The following is a 17,749-nucleotide window of genomic DNA, read 5'->3' as shown; positions in this document are numbered from 1 at the left end:
GCCGCGAATTAAGCGCACCGGACGTCACCTCTTTTCGCCACCTCTCGAGGGTGGAATTTCATATCTCGTTAGAAAAAGAAAAAAGTCACCGTTCCCATTCCCATGCGTTTTTATTTTATTTTTTTTTTTTTTCATAAAATCGAGGCGACGTCGACTCGACGATACGGATAGATCGGATTATATTCCAATATTCAAGGGTGAAGAGTTTTTCATTTAATCCACGACGCCACCCCTCCTCGAAGAAACTTCAGGTCTCGTTTTGAAAATTAGTCGAGATATCTTCTCGCTCGGTTTTATGGAATCGGGGCGATATCTCCCTGGACTGGATTACGTTACATTATTCAGGAGATAAGGGTTCTTTTTTACTTTATCCACGACGCGAGGTCGTCTCTCATTCCTCGGCCGCCGACGAAAGTCGCCCTCTAATTGGAGAAAACACTCCGGGGTAGATTGCTCGGGGACGGACTCGAATTACGAGCGCGTTTCCTCCCTTTAATCCGCCCTTAATTCATAGCTCTCCGCTTCCGGGGCTCGAGGTGCACGCAGCGGAGATTTACCGCCTAGTGCGAGTCCTTCGGCCGGCACTCGAAGTCGGACCGCTTAAATTGGAATTCCTGGCCGAAGAATTTCATTTGCCCGCGGATTACTATAACCCGAGGTTACCACCCGATTAGCTACCTCGGGAATCCCTTCCGTCGGAGACGGCGCCCTTGGAGCCGCCATTCCGAGGATACAAAAATAAATTCGGCGGCCCTATCGAGGGGGATTATTCCGCGTGGGTTTGCCCGAATTTCTCCGTAATTGGAGCGCTCGACGGGCTCGGCCTCGGCTCGAATTATCGGCCGGGTTCAATTACCGGAGGCGATTACCGCGTGCTTTATCGGTCCTATTGGAATAACCGCGAGGCGCGCGAGAGACGGATGGGCCGTCTGCTTTTTCGCTGTCACCTGTAAAAGCCCTAAAAAGAGCGACGGCGTCGAGGACCCGGCACCGGTCTTATCGCGTTATCACCTGGATTTCCCAGTCCCAGGATTTGCTCGAAAATCGCGTCGATAAGTCAGGTCAGGTCAGATAAGATCGACAGGGAGGAGATTCGCCCTGCGTCGGCTGTTTCTAATTGTCCCTGGGCCTTAAAAAACCACCCCGAAGCTAAATCCAACCCTTCCCATTGGCCCCCAACCCCGTTCCTAATTTTCTCTCGCTCCCAGAAATCCCTCGAAAGCTGAGAATCGCTCTTGAGGAAGGAAAGTGACTCGAGGCTATGCCGAGAAAATCCGCGTCGGGGATGACGGCCGCAGGGGCGAGGTCCTGGGGGTGTTCGAGAGACGCCTGCTATAGGAGTTAGCGTCGAGGAGATGGGTTTCGTCGGGTCGACGGGATCGCCGACGAGGATGCTCGTGTCGACGGTGGTCCTCTTCCTGGGCCTAGGCGGCGCAGCCGCGTGGACGCTCCGCGACGGCCGCGTCGCGACGCCCGGCCCGGCCGCGCCCTCCGAGCCGCAGCATCAGCTGACCGTCGGCCTTATCGTGCCGCACACCAACTTCGAGGTGCGCGAATACGTGAAGGGGATCAACAGGGCGGTGGGTGCTCTTCGGAAACCCAGGGGCCACCCCAAGTTCTCCTTCCTGGAGAAGTACCAGTTCACGCAGCGGCAGGTCAGGAGCGTCATGATGGAACTGACGCCCAGTCCGACAGGTAACCCAGATCGAGGTGGAGGAAAAACAAAAGAGGATTTAATTACTCCCTCGATTTCTCGCCCGGGATTATTAATCCTTCCAATGGCCATCGATCGACCTGCTATCGGCCCGATTAATCCCCTCGCGAATTGAATAATGGCCACCCGACTCGTTGATAAGGTGGTCCTCTAATCGGCGCCGTTGATCGATCCACAAGGGTTGTCGCGACAAGGCCGATGGGGATCGATCGGCCTTATCTGACGTTATCGATCGGTTGCAGATTTAATTACCGGGGGGCATCGAGAGAGGGACTCAATTCGCGGGGGAAAAGAGCAAAGGAGGCCTCTTCGTGTCGGGAAGTCCTGACAAAGGATGACCAGGGCGCTCTTTAATCAGGGTGGCATTACGCTTGGAGATTCTAATTGCCTTTTAATTGCCGGTCCAGGGGAAATGGAGATGGCAAACCTCCGTTTGCCTCCCCTTTCGGGCAGGACGGGACCGAGTGGATACAAATTTAATAACGACGGATGGACGCGGCTCCTGGAAAAATCGGCATATTTTTTCCTCCCTCCCTCTGCCCCTCTGTTCCCTCTTCCTCGTACCCTATCAACTGTGTTAAATCGAGGGGACACGTTTCCCCGAGTCTGCCGAGGGGAAATATTTATCCGGCGTTGGGCAAACACTACGGGGTGGATTCCGCCGCGAATTCCCGGGTACCGATCGTGAAGCGGTTTGCGGTGCGAGTATCTATGCAAAAGCTCTCGGGGCGAGTCGAGTACTTATCGCGGTTATGCCACCGGTGGGTAGAATAAATGACTCGCCCCGAAATCCGTTTTAACACCCCGGGTGAGATGATCCGGAAAGCGTCGCCCTTGCCACGCAAATTCGACGCTTTTGAAATTGCAGCCGCGGGGCATTTTGGAGTTACCTGGGGATTCCGATAAACCCTTAGGTGGAAATGAATTCAGGTGCCATTTTAAAATCCCCGGATTAACACCCAGGTGGAGGGGCCCCGAAAAACGGCGTACTTGCGGTACAGTGCTTCTTGAATATGCACAAGTGCGGGGTGCACTTTAGAACCGCTAGGGAATTTAATTAAACATTTAAGAGTGGGAAATAATTCATATACCCTGGAGGATGTTAAGGGATTATGTCTGCCCTCTCTGGGGGAATTCGGCGGGGCTCGAGGGATGCCGATTTTTTATTCCGGTTTTTTTCAAACAACCTCTCGAGGGAATGCTCACTCGTTTTCGCAGCCATCCTGAACTCCCTGTGCCAAGAATTCCTGCTGGTCAACGTGTCGGCCATCTTGTACCTGATGAACTACGAGCAGTATGGACGTAGCACGGCCAGTGCCCAGTATTTCCTGCAGCTGGCTGGGTACCTCGGAATTCCTGTGATCGCCTGGAATGCCGACAATTCCGGCCTGGAAAGGGTGAGTAACTGTTCGGCATTTTTCGGCGAGGGGAACAAAAGGGGCGACGGTCCTCTCGAGGGCGTAATTAGCCTCGTGCAGTGGATCGCGAGGTTGTCCTTACGCTTCTCTCTGCATCCCGAAAACCTCCACCGGGGGGAGAGTCGATCTGGGACGCGACTTCAGCGGGTGAACCTCGAGTGTTCGAGCGAGAAGTTGGCAGACGCTCGCGCAAAAGTAGAATCGAGAAAGGAAACGGGGTATAACGGCTCGAGAGGACGTCCACAAGTTCCCGGGCATCCGCTGCGTCTTTCCACCCCTTCGTCGCCGGAGAGGCGTGACATCGAGGAGCCGAGGGGGTAGTTTTCTATTTGCCGCTACTGCGAAATGTATTCTCCCTTCGGATACCACCATAAATAAAGAGGACGCTCGAGAAGAGAGCCAGTACCATGAATAGACACGGCCGGTGCTGCCGATATCGATCGAACTCTCCGCAACCCTTGGCCCGGCTCGGCTGGATTAGCCGAACGAATTGCCAAGTGGAATGAGAGGGCCGAAACGGGCAACAGTAGTTGGGGTGGTTTTCGAGGGAGGTTTTGGGTCTCCGTTTCAAGGACTCGAAGGCTGCGAGGGTGCTTTTCTATATATAGGGTTCGTCTTTGGGGTGGCGGCGACAGGGTGGCCTCTGGGACCATCCTTCCGTGTTCTCGCAAAGTTAGCCCCCTACTAATCGAGCGATTTCCTTTTCCCCGAAGAGGGCCTCGCAAAGCAGCCTGCAGCTGCAGCTGGCACCCTCCCTGGAGCACCAGACGGCGGCGATGCTGAGCATCCTCGAGCGGTACAAGTGGCACCAGTTCAGCGTGGTGACGTCCCAGATAGCCGGGCACGACGACTTCATCCAGGCCGTGAGAGAGGGCATCTCCGACATGCAGGACACCTTCAAGTTCACCATCCTGAACGCCGTCCTGGTGACCAAGCCCCACGACCTGGTTCAGCTGGTGAACAGCGAGTCGCGGGTCATGCTGCTCTACGCGACCAGAGAGGAGGCTATTCACATCCTGACGGCAGCCAGGGACCTCCACATCACCGGCGAGAATTATGTCTGGGTCGTCACGCAGAGCGTCATCGAGAACCTCCAATCTCCGGCGCAGTTCCCGGTCGGGATGCTGGGTGAGAGCGATCTTCCGAAAAATGGGATGCTCGCGACGAGCACGTATCATTATTAAATTATTCGACCCTGGGTTACTTATTGCAATTTTCTCAGGGATTTTACCTGGGCGCGGAATCATCCCCAGGGAAATTCCCTGTAGAAAAAATTCTCTCGGAGGGTTTATGGAACGAAATGTCTCGGGTTTCGCGGCCGACCGAACCTTGTCGGGAGTAAGCGCGAGTACCGGCCAAGTACCAAGTGCAGGGAGCTCGTAAACGTATTCCCGTCGGCATTCGATCCAATTCGAGCCTCCGAGGGACCATCGATTCCAGTTACCGCAAGTTCTGGAAAGCCAGGAGGACCGTGTCGAGGACCTCCCTAAGCCGGGCGACTTAAAGGGAGTCCTGGCTCGTCGGTGGTCCGCTGATAATTTCGTTCCTAACTCCGGTCCCGGTTGGGGCTGTCCATGGAAATGACCTCTTCGGAGAGATCCGAGCTCCGACACTCGGAACTTGGCCGAATCCGCCCCCAAAACGACTTAACCACCCCCTGGTTCCTCGACAGGCGTGCACTTCGACACGAGCAGCGCCAGCCTGGTCAACGAGATCTCCACGGCAATCAAGGTGTACGCCTATGGGGTCGAGGACTTCATCAAGGACCCCAGGAATCGGAACTACAGCCTGAACACGCAGCTCAGCTGCAAGGGCGACGGCGAGTCCCGCTGGAACACCGGGGACCGCTTCTTCAAGTACGGTGGTCCTTTTCCTGCCTTTCTCGAATTTTTTACACGGGGGTCTACCTAAGCACGTGCACCACGTCCAACGTAAAGCGAAGCCGGGCATCGGTCGATTATTTTCCCTGATCACTTTTAATTATTTCATGAACTTTAAGAAATTATTTATATGTCCAGGTACCTGAAGAACGTTTCCGTGGAGGGGGACCAGGGGAAGCCGAACGTGGAGTTCACGCAAGACGGGGTGCTGAAGGCGGCCGAGCTGAAGATCATGAACCTGCGACCCGGGGTCAGCCAGCAGCTCGTCTGGGAGGAGGTGAGCCATGAAGAGCTCCACGAAGAGCACCATGAAGAGCGACTACCCCTCGGGGACCCGTCCCTCTTCCCGCGGTCGTTTATTTCGCTCTCGTGCCTCGAACTGCGAGTCTCTAATCGAACCGGACCTCTCGATGCCGAAGGACAAACCCTCCTTCAGGACCCTCCACTTAATCGAGTCCAGGGAATATTTCCATCCGGACTTCTGCAGGCTGCCGTGACAATTGGATCCCGCGAAATGGGATCGCTCGGTAATCAAGGGACTCGATTAATTCGAGAATCAAATACACAGGGCGGATAGATGGATCGATGGATGGCCAGATAGACGGGGGGAGAACGGGAAGAGGGGCGAGGTGGATAAATGAATTCCAGGAGCCATTTCCCTGTACTTTGCCCTCCTTTCGCGTCCTTTCGGGAATGGGCTGGATTTTCGAGCTCGGCGGGGATTTATCGATGGTATCGATACGTATCGAGATACCATCTACATGGTATCGAGATGGTGTGACCATCCGTATCCACCCTCGGGTGGCTGGACGATCCCCGGGAAATTACTCCAGATCCGATACGGGGGATCGATTTCTCGCCGCCGTCGATAATGCCCGAGAGCTTCTCTCGTCTCTGGCACTCCATTATCCCCATAAAAAATTCCCCGGAAGTGAGCGCTAATTTTAGGGATCTCTCTTCGCCACGTGGAGGGGCCTTTCAACGCGATCGCGTAATCCTTTCTACGCGAGTAATCACTCTCAGGGCCTAATAGCGACCAGGAATTAAGGGTCCCATTGTTCCCGGTAATTCGTCCCTTTCTTCGAGGTCTCCCGGTACATCGGCCCGGAGTCCCGAGGGACCAATTATTCTTTTTAATCCCCGAGTCTCGGCTCGTTGTCCTCTGGAAACGCCGAGGCATCCCGATCAACCCGGGACCTCCTCTCTTCCCTCGGGATTAACCGGACGTCGAGTTCGGAAACCCGTGCGCGGTGTCCTTCCCGGCCCGCGGAATGGCCGCACTCCAGAGCCCACCGAAATTCCAGAGTTTAATTCCCGAGGGATTTCCTCCACCCTTGAGAATTTCTCACATCGCGCTACGGCGAATCGATACAACCACCTATCGATTTTAATTACCGGATGCCTTTACCCGGGAAATACCGAGCCAGGATGCACGGATTCGTTCCTCTCCCTCGGGATGATTTTTCTCAATTTCTTTTACCCTTTCTTATCTCTCGCCACTGTTCCGAGGCCATCTTGGAGTCCCTTGGCGCGTCGATAAGTAATTTCGATAATTGCTGCGTTTAATGCCGGCCTTTATCGCGGCCCGAGGTGCGATTCTCCTTTCTCGGGGGAGTGGGGGGAATATTGGGAATATCGGGAATACAGGGATTACCGGGGTAAGCGGCTCCTGCTTGCAGGAATACATAACCAAACCTAGCGGAGGCCACCCGAGGGTGGTTCTCTTCCCGAGTCGCGTCGCCTCGAGTCCTGCTCATAATTCGTCTAATCGGTCAAAGCGACCAGCCAAATCGTTGATTTATAACCCGGTAAAGCCCTCGATTAACCGTGTAATCCGGGTTCGAGTTCCGGAAGCGTAAGTAACGCGATTAATAGGCCGAGCAGCCAACGTTTCCGCCGATCGCCCATCTCGCCCGGCCGATCGGATAATCGAGGACTCGGCTCTTGTCACCTCCAAATGCAATCCACGGCTCGAAATTCTCCCGATAATTCTGTACTAAGATTATTTTTGATTTTAATTAGCTTATTTTAAAAGGTCAGGAATTATTTTATTTTAATTAGCTTATCTTAAAAGGTCAGATACACCGTTTCCGGGAGGTAACGAGTCCTTGACGAAGACGCGCCAATTCGGATTCGGGACGAATCGAGGTTCCGGCCCGGAAACCTATAATTGGCTATTGGATCCGTTCGATTGGCCTGCCGGTTCGCCCAATTTCTTGTCGGCGGTTCTGGCGAAAACTGCCAGGGCCGCCCGGCCATCCGTCATCCACGGGGACGAGATTCATTTAGCCGTCCCAGGATCGGTGACAAATGTCCGGGAACGTCGTCCTTGGTTAGCCCGTGACGTACGACGCGGTGCAAAACGAGACGACGTCATTAATTTGCACGTCCCTCCCGGAAATGTTCTCAGGAATCACCGCCGTCCGCGGAAAGAGTCGCCCTTTTCCCGGGAACATAGGAAAAATTTCACCGAATATTCCTCGGTCGGAAAACAGAATTAAAAGCGAAAATATTTCAAGGGGAAATCAATTTTCGGGATAGAAGAAAAAAGAGACCGACTCATCGAACGCCTAGGAATTCATTTTCAATTTCCACGTCGCTCTTATGAACTGTCGGAAAATGATCGCGCACGAAAGAAAAAGAAAAATCATGCGGCTGGGAAAAAAATTTCAACGAGCGTTTGTCAGGTGATCGTCCGACAGAAAACGTGGAATGGCGGAACTGAAAATATTGGGAGGTGTAAAAAATGTGGGGGGGGAAAAAAAATAAACGCATCACTGTGGCCGGAAAATAGGTGATTTGCTTTCCAGCGCGCTTCGAGGGGACAGAGTTACGAGTTTTCCCGGGAATCCTGGAATTCCTGTATTTTCGAAAGAGAAATGGGATTTCGGAGGCGCAAGGGGGTAGTTGGGAGGCAGGACGCGTGCGACACCGTAAGGGAGGGTGCAGGACGTTTCGAAGCGTTCCGGAGCGTTTCGGAATGTCCGATGTCGGCTCTCCTTGACCTAGGATAACCTAATTACCCGGATGCCCGGAATAGGCGAGAAAGGGGTGCATCGCGATTTCCCGGTCCCTGCACCCTCTGGAAAATGTCCACGTCCTTTCCTCCCCCCGAGGCACGTGGACGTCGAAGGACCTCCGGCCCATTTTCCTCGGGTTTTCGATAGCCCGAGGTTGCCCGAAGGGAGAGAGGTCGAATGTCGCCTTAACGAGGGGAAAATGCGACTCCTTTTATCGGGGGTCAACCCGGCAAACGGATCGGAGCCAGAGCGGTCTTTAGAGCTCGTAAAAGGACCTCGTCGAGGATCCTTTCTCAGCCCGAGGACGTCGGGCACACCCTGGGCGGGTCCTTAAAATGTTCTATACGTATTTTACGCCTCCTTAAGCCGAGATCCCTCGTCCTTCTTTTTTTTTCTGGGCGCCGGGCCAGGACTCGGGTCGCGCCCGGAATTCGGAAGAACGAAGGGGACCGGGATCCTTTGCGAGCGACCCATGCTCGACAAATGCCATTATGCGTTTATTATTTATCCCGCTAAATCTTCTCCTTGGAACCCGAGAGATTTTCTCCTTGGCTAATTCTTTTTTTTTTTTTTTTTGAAGAGAATTTCTGCGAGGACTGAGAGCGAATATTTGCGAAGGTCCTGGCGTTTAGAGGGGTGGGGCGAGGGACAGCAATTTTGACGGATCAGGGAGTGACGACTGGGTGGGACGGTAATCCTGGGAGGTCCTTGGGTGGTCTGTAAGGTCCTCCAAGGGGGCGAGGTCGTGCTCTGAATATGCAAACCGCGACTGCCCTTTGGCGCCGCTCGGCCCTCCTTTTCGGGATCGGCTCTCTTTGCCACTCGCGGGCCGGAAGTCGATATTAGCTTCCGGCATCGGCCGCGATATGTCCCATGAAAATTCATTCCTCGACAAAGGACCGCCCTGAGCTTTCGAGCGAGCTTTGTTTCGACGGAAGCCCGGCCCGGTCGCGCCGACACAAGGGATGTCACAAAGGAGCCGCACTTTTTCACCCGGAAAACCGATCGCTCATTTCCCCTTCCACCGAGACTTGTTTCCGGGACTTTCACGGGTCCGGGTAATCTCGCGAAAAATCGGCCCCTCCGAATTCCCCCCTCTGACATTTTCACGATTTTTTATAACATTTTTTACAGCGTTTGTTTGACCATTTTCATAAACAGGTGTCTGATATTGGCTTTCAGATCGGGGTGTGGAAGTCCTGGCAGAAGGAGGGTCTGGACATCAAGGACATAGTTTGGCCAGGGAATTCCCATACACCGCCCCAAGGGGTGCCGGAGAAGTTCCACCTGAGGATCACCTTCCTGGAAGAGCCGCCCTACATTAACCTGGCACCTCCAGACCCCATAAGTGGAAAGTGCCTGATGGACCGAGGGGTTCTCTGCAGGGTCGCCAAGGGCCCCTTCAACGTCTCGTAAGTGGACCTTATTTTTTTTCCCACCTCTCACCTAGGAGGTTCTTCACCTTCGCAGGTGTGCTCCGGACTTCAATGAGCGCGTGCCATGCCCTCAGGAATTATGGCCGGCAAAGTTTCGGTGCATGACCGAGTTCCGTGAAAGGGAAAGAGCGAAAGGGAAGTCCTTGTGACTCCCTTCCGGAACAATTCCTGGAATAACGCGAATTTCCAGGAATCTCGTGTATTCCACCGATGCTCGAATCCGATGAACGACCCTAGGTTTGCCCCGTGAATCCCTTGAACCCCTCGAATCCCTTGAATCCTTGAATCCCCCGAATCGCGCGAATCCTTTGAATCCTCGAATCCTGCGAATCCGTGGATTTTAGGGATCTTGGGACTGGAATTTCGAGGATGCCGCGCCCCTTGAAACTCGCTAATCTCGCCGGGGGCGCGAAAGAGGCGGAACTTAGGAGGTCGACGCGAGGTAAATTGCAAGACTGCGAGCCGAGTGGCATTCCGGGAGGAAATTCAATTCCGAGAGGTAGTCGTGCGGCGTCTCCGCCCCCGACATTACGCGTAGAGTTGCGCCGGCCTCGGTTTGCGCCCTCGAGGGCCCGCCTCGTCAACCCCCTAGACCGGGACCCCCCTCGAACTTTTGGTCTCGACTTTCGAGAGCGCGACGCCCTCGCCGGTTTCGCAAAAACAAGGATTTCTCTCGAGGATGCGTCCTTATCGAGCTTCCCCCGAAGACCGCGAAGACCACCCCTTCGTAAGGGCGACTCTTTCGGGAAAATGGACGGCCCACCTAGGGTATTTCTCCATTTCGCTATATTACCCACGGATCGAATGAACGGCGAGCTTTCAGCTTCTCGGAGGGCCCTGAAATCCCGGTTACGTCTGCGCCGGAGTAAATTGGAATTAATGTCAGCGCACTCGCCAGGGGGGAAGACCATCCCGCCAACCTGGACGTCGGCCTCCACCCCGACGCCCTCCAAATCAGTGTTTATTAGCCCGGTGTCCAGATTCGCGTCCTTTTTCAGCCGGAATACCGGATTCCGAGGGATCCGGGATAGAATGGGAGGAGATTATCGGAAACGCGGTCCGCCGTTCACTCCAGGGGTTGATTCCACCCCGTGAACTCCTTTCGGGGAATGATTAAACGAGAAGGATAAAAATCGACGGAAAACCGGCAGGGCAAGCTCGGGGTTCGATAATCGAAAGGAACCCTTCGAGGTCTCCGGGAGGCGCGAAGGGGTTCTCTGAAAAATCACTTCCGGTCCACTTGGGGGGTCTCCGTTTACGGCCTCCCCTTCGGGGTGGTTTCTATACGACGCGAAACCCGAGCGCGAATCGATGCAGCGAGTCCACGGGGCGAATATTTATCCGGAAGGGGACGTGCCTTCGCAAGGACTCTCCTCCTTCCGGGATATCCTGGGGTACGATTCCAGGACACGCGTGCGTTCACCTGAGGCCGAGAAAAGGTGCGACGAATCGGAGCCCGATCGGGCTTCGAAGGGGAATTATATTCCCTCCGAGGCTCCGGTTTCGAGTGCCACTAAATTTCGCCAGGACGAAGTCGCCTTTGTGTCCAGGATTTCTATATCCTGAATCCCCTCGAGGACGCGCCGCGTATATTGCTCGGGAGATTGCTAACGGATGGCAGGAAAAATTCCGAGACACCTCCGCGAAGGATGCATCGATGGGAATTAACCTCGGGGAAATAATCTCGAGGATAAAAAAGAAGAAGTCCATAAAGGATGCGCCAGGGAATTGAAAACCCAAAGACGCAACTTCGATATCCTCGGTACATTAAGATACACGAAAGTATGAAAAAGATGCCTCGACGCAATCGAGAGATTCGAAATGAATTGCATTAAAGAGTGTTATCCTCGGGTCAAGGAATAAGGAGACGATTCGACGGGAATGAAAAAAATCTTGGAGATAATGGGACCGGAAGGAAGAAATAACGAGATCCGAAACTCCAGGAGTAACGATAACAGGGGTGCCGTCCCTGGGAATGATTACGCCTGCCGCGTCGACAATGGCGGATCCGCGTAAGACTTTCCGCACCGTCCGTTCCTTTTGTCCGTCGGAGGGGTTTCTCTTCCTTCGGGATCCGGGGAAAGACGGTGTCGGAAACGAGGCGCGACCGAGGAAAACGGAAGTACCGAGCCGAACCGAACCTTTCGCCGTTAAGCGGATCCGGGAGAACCCGGAGAAACTTTCCGGCGGACAATGGAATTAAGCGACTCGCGGGTCGCCAGGGAAGGAGCGAAACCGCGCGGAGAGAATCCGGAAGCGGCGAGCCGGGGATTCCGCGGCGGAGGACACGGGATCGGGAACAGAAGGCGACCCTATAAATAAGGGGAGGAAAGTGGCCGAGCCAGCTTTCCTCAAAGCGGATCTGCAGGGCCGCTGCGGCTCCGCCTGCGGTTCCGCCACCGCGCAATCGGGTTACCGCGGGTGCGAAACCGAGCACGAAATTTCCCTACCGTCGCCGGAGTAATGCCTTTCGAAAATTACGGGAAACTCGGGAGACCGTCGAGAGGATCCCGCGGGAAAGGAGGAGCGAGGACTTCGAAAAGTCCCGGCATGTCGGATAAGAGGAATTCGGAGTTCCTGAGGGCCGCGACGGAATTCCGGGCTCCTGGGACCGGAAATGCCGCCCTCGCGGTCGATTTACCCCGAAAAGGAAGCGAACCTGGAGGCGGGTTAACCGCTCCCGCCGATTCGAGCCGTAAAAGTGTCTCGAGAGCGGAACGACGCGAGGAACTCCGAGGACGCGCCGCCTCGTTTTACAGTCGGGACCTACTAACTCGGAAGGACGACTTTAATGCTCTTTCCGAGGACCCCCGTCCCTTGACTTCGGTTTAGAGTCCAAACGACGTCCTGCAAAGTCCTTTTCCTGACCCCGTGGTCCCGTATCGCGACCAGGTGCCTCATGTCTCCATTTATCGTCCTTTGACGTCCTCCGGTACCTCGTGTCGCATTTTTTTAAACCCCAGTCAACTCTCTCCCTTTTTTTCCCAGGGCAACCCCTCTCGCCTTCTGTCCACCTCCTGGTTAGAACGAAACGAACGGGGGAAATTCGAATCGAGACTTTCCGCCGGCTTAATCCTATTTGAGCTTAAACCGAGGGAAAAGGACGCGCGTCTCTTAAGTTCCTCCCGATACCAGCGGAAACTCCGTCGATGGATACCTTTTTATTACCACCCCGGGGAAATGGATCCCCCAGGGATGCGAAGGACGAAAACACCCCTCGAAGACGTACCCCGCTCGCCAAAGTGCTGATCAGAATTTCTCCGAGTTTGACGTCTCCCTCCGGTCCCCTCGGATCCCGGAACGCTGAGTCGCATCCTGGATCTACAAATAGGAAATTGTCCTCGAAATCTCCGCATTTTTATATCCGGTTAAATCGACTCCGGGGGTGGGTTGGAGATCGATTTTCGACGCGATTTGGAATGTCAGGGGACTCGAAAAAAAAAGGCGAGAAGGGGACAGGAGGTATGAATTAGGAAGCGGATCCTCGAGGATTCCTCCCCAGGAATCGACTCGTCCTGCAGGGTGTGGACCGAGGGTCGCGCGAGTGCGCAATCCCGAAGGACGAAGCTCTTCGTAAAAACGAGTGGCCCTTGGCTCGCTAGAGGATGTTTCGTATGCAGGAGAGATCGATACCACCTCGCGTGATATCGTTTGCAGCAATTCCTGCCCTGCCTCTCTCATCACCCAATGTACCCTGAAGAGCCCCTGAAGAGACCTCGGAACTCCGCTGCATCCTTGATGAAACCGATGCGATAATTGGGCGTGGTTCCAGTCTCCTTCGGTAATTATAATCATGTATTGGCACCTGAATATGAAACAAAACATGGGTGCGGAAGAATGAAATATTAAGGGTGGACAGAAGGCGCTACCTGTTGCGTCGAGGGCTCTTCAAGGTCCGTACTTCGGAAAGTTAATGCAAAGTGTCGCGCGACTGCTCGCGTTTACTGCCTTGGGGTGAGCTTTCGGATGACGTCCCCAGGGTTGAAGTTGGTGCTCTTCAGGGTGCGAGGTGAAGTTATGGGAAAGGTTTTTCCGCGACCTCGAAGAATTAAGCGGGGGCTCCTCTTGTCGGGGGTCCAAGGGAGGGAGACGGGGTATGGTTTGTACTTACTTCCCGGAGAGTCCCCTCGATCCAGACTTCGAGGGGCTTGATTTTCACCGTCGGCGCGATCGAAATCTCCACCTCAGGAACTTTTCCTGGGTTCACCGAAGTTCTTCGGCGACGGGAATTCAATGGAAACATGATAAGTTTAAATACTTGGACAAGGAAACTTTCTGGAATTATCTCGAGGTTTAACAAAAGTGCATTGGACCGAACCCTCGGGGTGGAAGGGGGGATTTGGTGAGATTTATATTTTACCTCGAATGTGGATTCTTCGTGAAGAGGTGGAGGGTCGCAGCGTCACCGGTGATCGCTCTGGCGCCCTGCCAGGTGGAGGACATTTAATCAGGCCTCGCGCCTTCTAGGGGATATCTTCCAAGATGGCCAAAGGTTGGACGGACCCTCTCTCTCCCTGCAGGAAGAGGCGTACGTCACCTGTCTCCAGATTTCGGTTCCCAGCACGGGGTGCCGAGTGGGCATCTCCAGTTCGTCCATGCCGGAAATTAATCCGAGGTCTTAACGCGGAACCAGGCCATAACTGCGCCGCCTACCGGAAGTTAAATTCCTGTCCTGGATCTCGAAACTCTCGAGGCGGCGTTTCCGGGTCCAACCGTTTGGTGAACTCACCTCGAGAGTTCCCCAAAAGTCGGATCCTAGATTTCGATTCTGGATTTCAGGGTGGACGTCCCCTCGGCCAGCAGGAACGAGAGCGTCTTCAGGTGCTGCAGCGGGTTCTGCATCGACCTGCTGGTCAAGTTCGCCGAGGAGCTGGGCTTCACCTACGAGCTCATCAGGGTGGAGGACGGCAAGTGGGGCACCCTGGAGGTAGGCGAAGAGGGGTCTTCGAGGTCTCTAAGATTTCGACTCCGCCTGGTTCACTCCACTTTTTTCTCTTAGAACGGCAAGTGGAACGGCCTCATAGCCGCCCTGGTGAACCGGGAGACCGATATGGTGCTGACCTCCTTGATGATCAACTCCGAGCGAGAGGCCGTGGTCGACTTCACGGTGCCTTACATGGAGACCGGTATAGCCATCGTCGTGGCCAAGAGGACGGGCATCATCTCGCCCACTGCCTTTCTAGGTGAGCACTTCGAAGACTCGCATCGCCACCCTAGGTCTCCCTACCTATTTTTATTTTTTTCGTCGCTTTCAGAGCCGTTCGATACGGCCTCTTGGATGCTGGTCGGCGCGGTGGCCATCCAGGTCGCGTCACTCATGATCTTCCTCTTCGAGTGGCTCTCGCCATACGGCTTCGACATGAAGGTAGGTCATAGTTTTTTTTTTCGAATTATTTTTTCTTCGTTTTCTTCATGTTTCCTGGACCTTACAGACGGACCACACGGGGAACCACCGCTTTTCCCTATTCCGCACGTACTGGCTGGTCTGGGCAGTGCTCTTCCAGGCTGCGGTCCACGTTGACTCCCCCAGAGGGTTCACCGCCAGGTAAGTCGACCTTCTGGGTACTTCTAAAAAAATTGAAAGAGCTCACTTATTATTAATAATTCTCTAAACGCAGGTTCATGACGAACGTCTGGGCCATGTTCGCTGTGGTCTTCCTGGCCATCTACACCGCCAACCTGGCGGCCTTCATGATCACCCGGGAGGAGTACCACGAGTTCTCGGGGGTGGACGACCATCGGCTGGCCAAGCCCTACTCGCACAAGCCCATGTTCCGGTTCGGCACCATCCCCTGGAGCCACACCGATAGCACCCTGGCCAAGTACTTCAAGGAGATGCACGCGTACATGAGGAAATACAACAAGAGCAGCGTCAACGAGGGCATCGGAGCGGTCATAAGCGGGTGAGCGATCCTGGATTTCCTGGATAACGAGAAACCGTGGATTAGGTCCTGGCCCCAGCTGGACGCGGAACCAGGGCAACAAGGACAAGTTCTTGCGGGGGTCTTAAATCCTCGGAGAATCATTTACTCCGGGCTTAGAGGAGCCGCTGGGAGAATTCTTGTCACGGGTAACCTCGGAAATATCGCGTTTCTCCCGTAATCCTCGTCGCGCCCCTAAAGGTTCCGCAATCTGGGGTTAAGTGCATCTATCGATCAGCTGGCTTGTTTCGAAGCCCCGTCGCGGTCGCATTTTTTTCTTCTCCTCGTTTACTCGACCCCTTGCAGGGAGATGGACGCCTTCATCTACGACGGAACCGTGCTGGATTACCTGGTGGCCAAGGACGAGGATTGCCGTCTGCTGACGGTCGGCTCCTGGTACGCCATGACCGGCTACGGTCTCGCCTTCTCCAGGAACTCGAAGTACGTGCAGATGTTCAACAAACGGCTACTGGATTTCCGGGAAAACGGTGAGTCCTTGGGCAGTGTCCTGGAGGATGCCGCGGCTCCCGAAGAAGGCGGTACCAGACGAACTCGTGGACTTTCGACGGTTCCTTCCAGGTGACTTGGAACGCCTACGGCGTTACTGGATGACCGGGACCTGTAAACCCGGGAAAGAGGTCCAGAAGAGCAGCGACCCTCTCGCCTTGGAGCAATTCCTCAGCGCTTTCGTCCTTCTCTTCGCCGGCGTCGCCCTGGCGGCCCTCTTCTTGCTCCTGGAGTACCTCTACTTCAAGTACGTCAGGCACCACTGTGCGAAGAGAGACAGGAGCGGCTGCTGTGCGCTGATAAGTCTGGTACGTAACGCATCCGATGGATTTTACTACCCTGGAGACCCTGAAGAACCTGGACCCACCGATATATCTTCCTCTCCAGAGCATGGGAAAATCCCTCACCTTCCGTGGAGCCGTCTACGAGGCCCAGGATATCCTGCGTCACCACAGGTGCAGGGACCCCATTTGCGACACCCACCTGTGGAAGGTGAAACACGAGCTGGACATGGCGAGGATCAGAATCCGTCAGCTGGAGAAGGACCTGGAGGCTCACGGCATCAAGCCGGCGCAGCCCAAGTACGAAAGGACTTTCCTAATTCTTCGGCTTCTTACCTTCCACCTCCGGGCGAAGTCTCCTCGAGCCTGATTTTCGATGCCGAAGTCGCCACCTCGATTCATACTGCATGTAGTTACCTCTGCACAGTAGTTACACGACCACCACTCCCGGACGAGCCGGTCGTTGCACTCTTGCTTAAGGATGCCAAGAGAGGTCCTCGGTAATCCCCTTTACGAGGACCTTCGGCGCAGTTTTCGAATTCCTTCGGTTCGAAAGGACCTTTGAGAAGTTTGCTCGCACGGCATGCTCTTCGATCTTTCGATCTTAAGACCGTTGAATCTTAGTCCGCCTCTTCCTTCCACGCTCGCAAGAAGCTCCTCGTCTGCTGTCCGCTGGTGGGAGCCGAATCGACCTAGACGTAAGGGAAAAAGAGATAATCCGCGCTTATTAGGCCAGGAAGAGGGGGATATGAGAGAGCGACCGCTTGATCCTGGCAGGTCCTTCCTTTCTTTCGTGCCTTTCTCGTCTCCGTCGCGATAATTTCTCCCGACGACCGTCTTCGTTACGGCTGTTCGGGGTGCTCGAAACGACGAGCCTCGAGGGGACCCCCGGGGTCCTTGGAGGCCTCGAAAATCCTCGTGGACTTTTTTCAAGGAGGATCCGACCTAATCCTCGCTGGTGGCGAGGGTGCTTCCCGACCTCGGATCAACGCCCCAAACCTCTCGCCGTGGAGTCTCCACATCCGTTGCCGCCGTACTTTGACTCGTAAGTTCCAACCGCGACTTGAAATCTAGGTAAAAAAGAGATCGACCTCCAACTGCTACCTCAGAGACCAGGTAACTCCACCAGACAATCGGCCGCACACCTGGTCACGGGATTTCTCGTTGGGGTAGGTCGGTACTGCATGGCATGACTTAACCGTGAACCCTTGCCGGTTGGTCAAGGATATTTGGGAATGACTTAATGTCTAGATATTATTTATTGGGCTCATGGAGCTGATAGTTTGCTTGTATCGGTACAGGTACGTCGACGCGGTGGAGGTGGCCAGGCCTAGAGACATGACGAGGAACCACGTGGTCTGCACGGAGTACGACGAGAGGTTCCTGCCTACGGAGATTTACAGGTACCGATTTGTAATTTTAAAATCAAGGACTCCTACCCAGGCATGATCCTCGCCCTTCTCGTAGGGTCTAGTACTTGGCTCCGGCTAATCGGTAATTTTTCTACGTCCCAGGATCATCGACGAGAAGCAGAACAGAACGGAGATCGCGGAGAGGGAGACCGTTCTGTGA

General features: G+C 54.6%; 1 protein-coding gene across 1 annotated transcript; it reads left to right on the top strand.

Annotated features, from left to right (window-relative positions):
• Positions 1-1,667: 1,667 nt before the first annotated feature.
• Positions 1,668-17,749, top strand: LOC105701630 (glutamate receptor ionotropic, NMDA 2B). Its single transcript, XM_012428527.2, has 16 exons — positions 1,668-1,695; positions 2,933-3,111; positions 3,846-4,260; positions 4,805-4,988; positions 5,151-5,289; positions 9,215-9,428; positions 9,884-9,899; positions 14,248-14,395; positions 14,468-14,651; positions 14,724-14,833; positions 14,901-15,013; positions 15,087-15,371; positions 15,696-15,877; positions 15,969-16,204; positions 16,284-16,477; positions 17,716-17,749. The coding sequence occupies exons 1-16, from the start codon at positions 1,668-1,670 to the stop codon at positions 17,747-17,749; spliced, it is 2,661 nt and encodes an 886-aa protein (XP_012283950.2).

This window comes from Orussus abietinus, unplaced genomic scaffold, assembly GCF_000612105.2.
Source record: "Orussus abietinus isolate OABI.00-Male unplaced genomic scaffold, Oabi_2.0 scaffold24, whole genome shotgun sequence".
Lineage (NCBI taxonomy): Eukaryota > Metazoa > Arthropoda > Insecta > Hymenoptera > Orussidae > Orussus > Orussus abietinus.
Note: the sequence above shows the minus strand (reverse complement) of the source record. Positions and strands in the feature narration are given on the sequence as shown.

Excerpts from the sequence above, each read along its gene's own strand:
- LOC105701630 (XM_012428527.2), top strand. The coding sequence starts at position 1,668 with ATGATGGAACTGACGCCCAGTCCGACAG. Across the intron at positions 14,834-14,900 it reads CATACGGCTTCGACATGAAG|ACGGACCACACGGGGAACCA; the intron begins GTAGGTCATAGT and ends TGGACCTTACAG. Across the intron at positions 16,205-16,283 it reads GCTGTGCGCTGATAAGTCTG|AGCATGGGAAAATCCCTCAC; the intron begins GTACGTAACGCA and ends CTTCCTCTCCAG.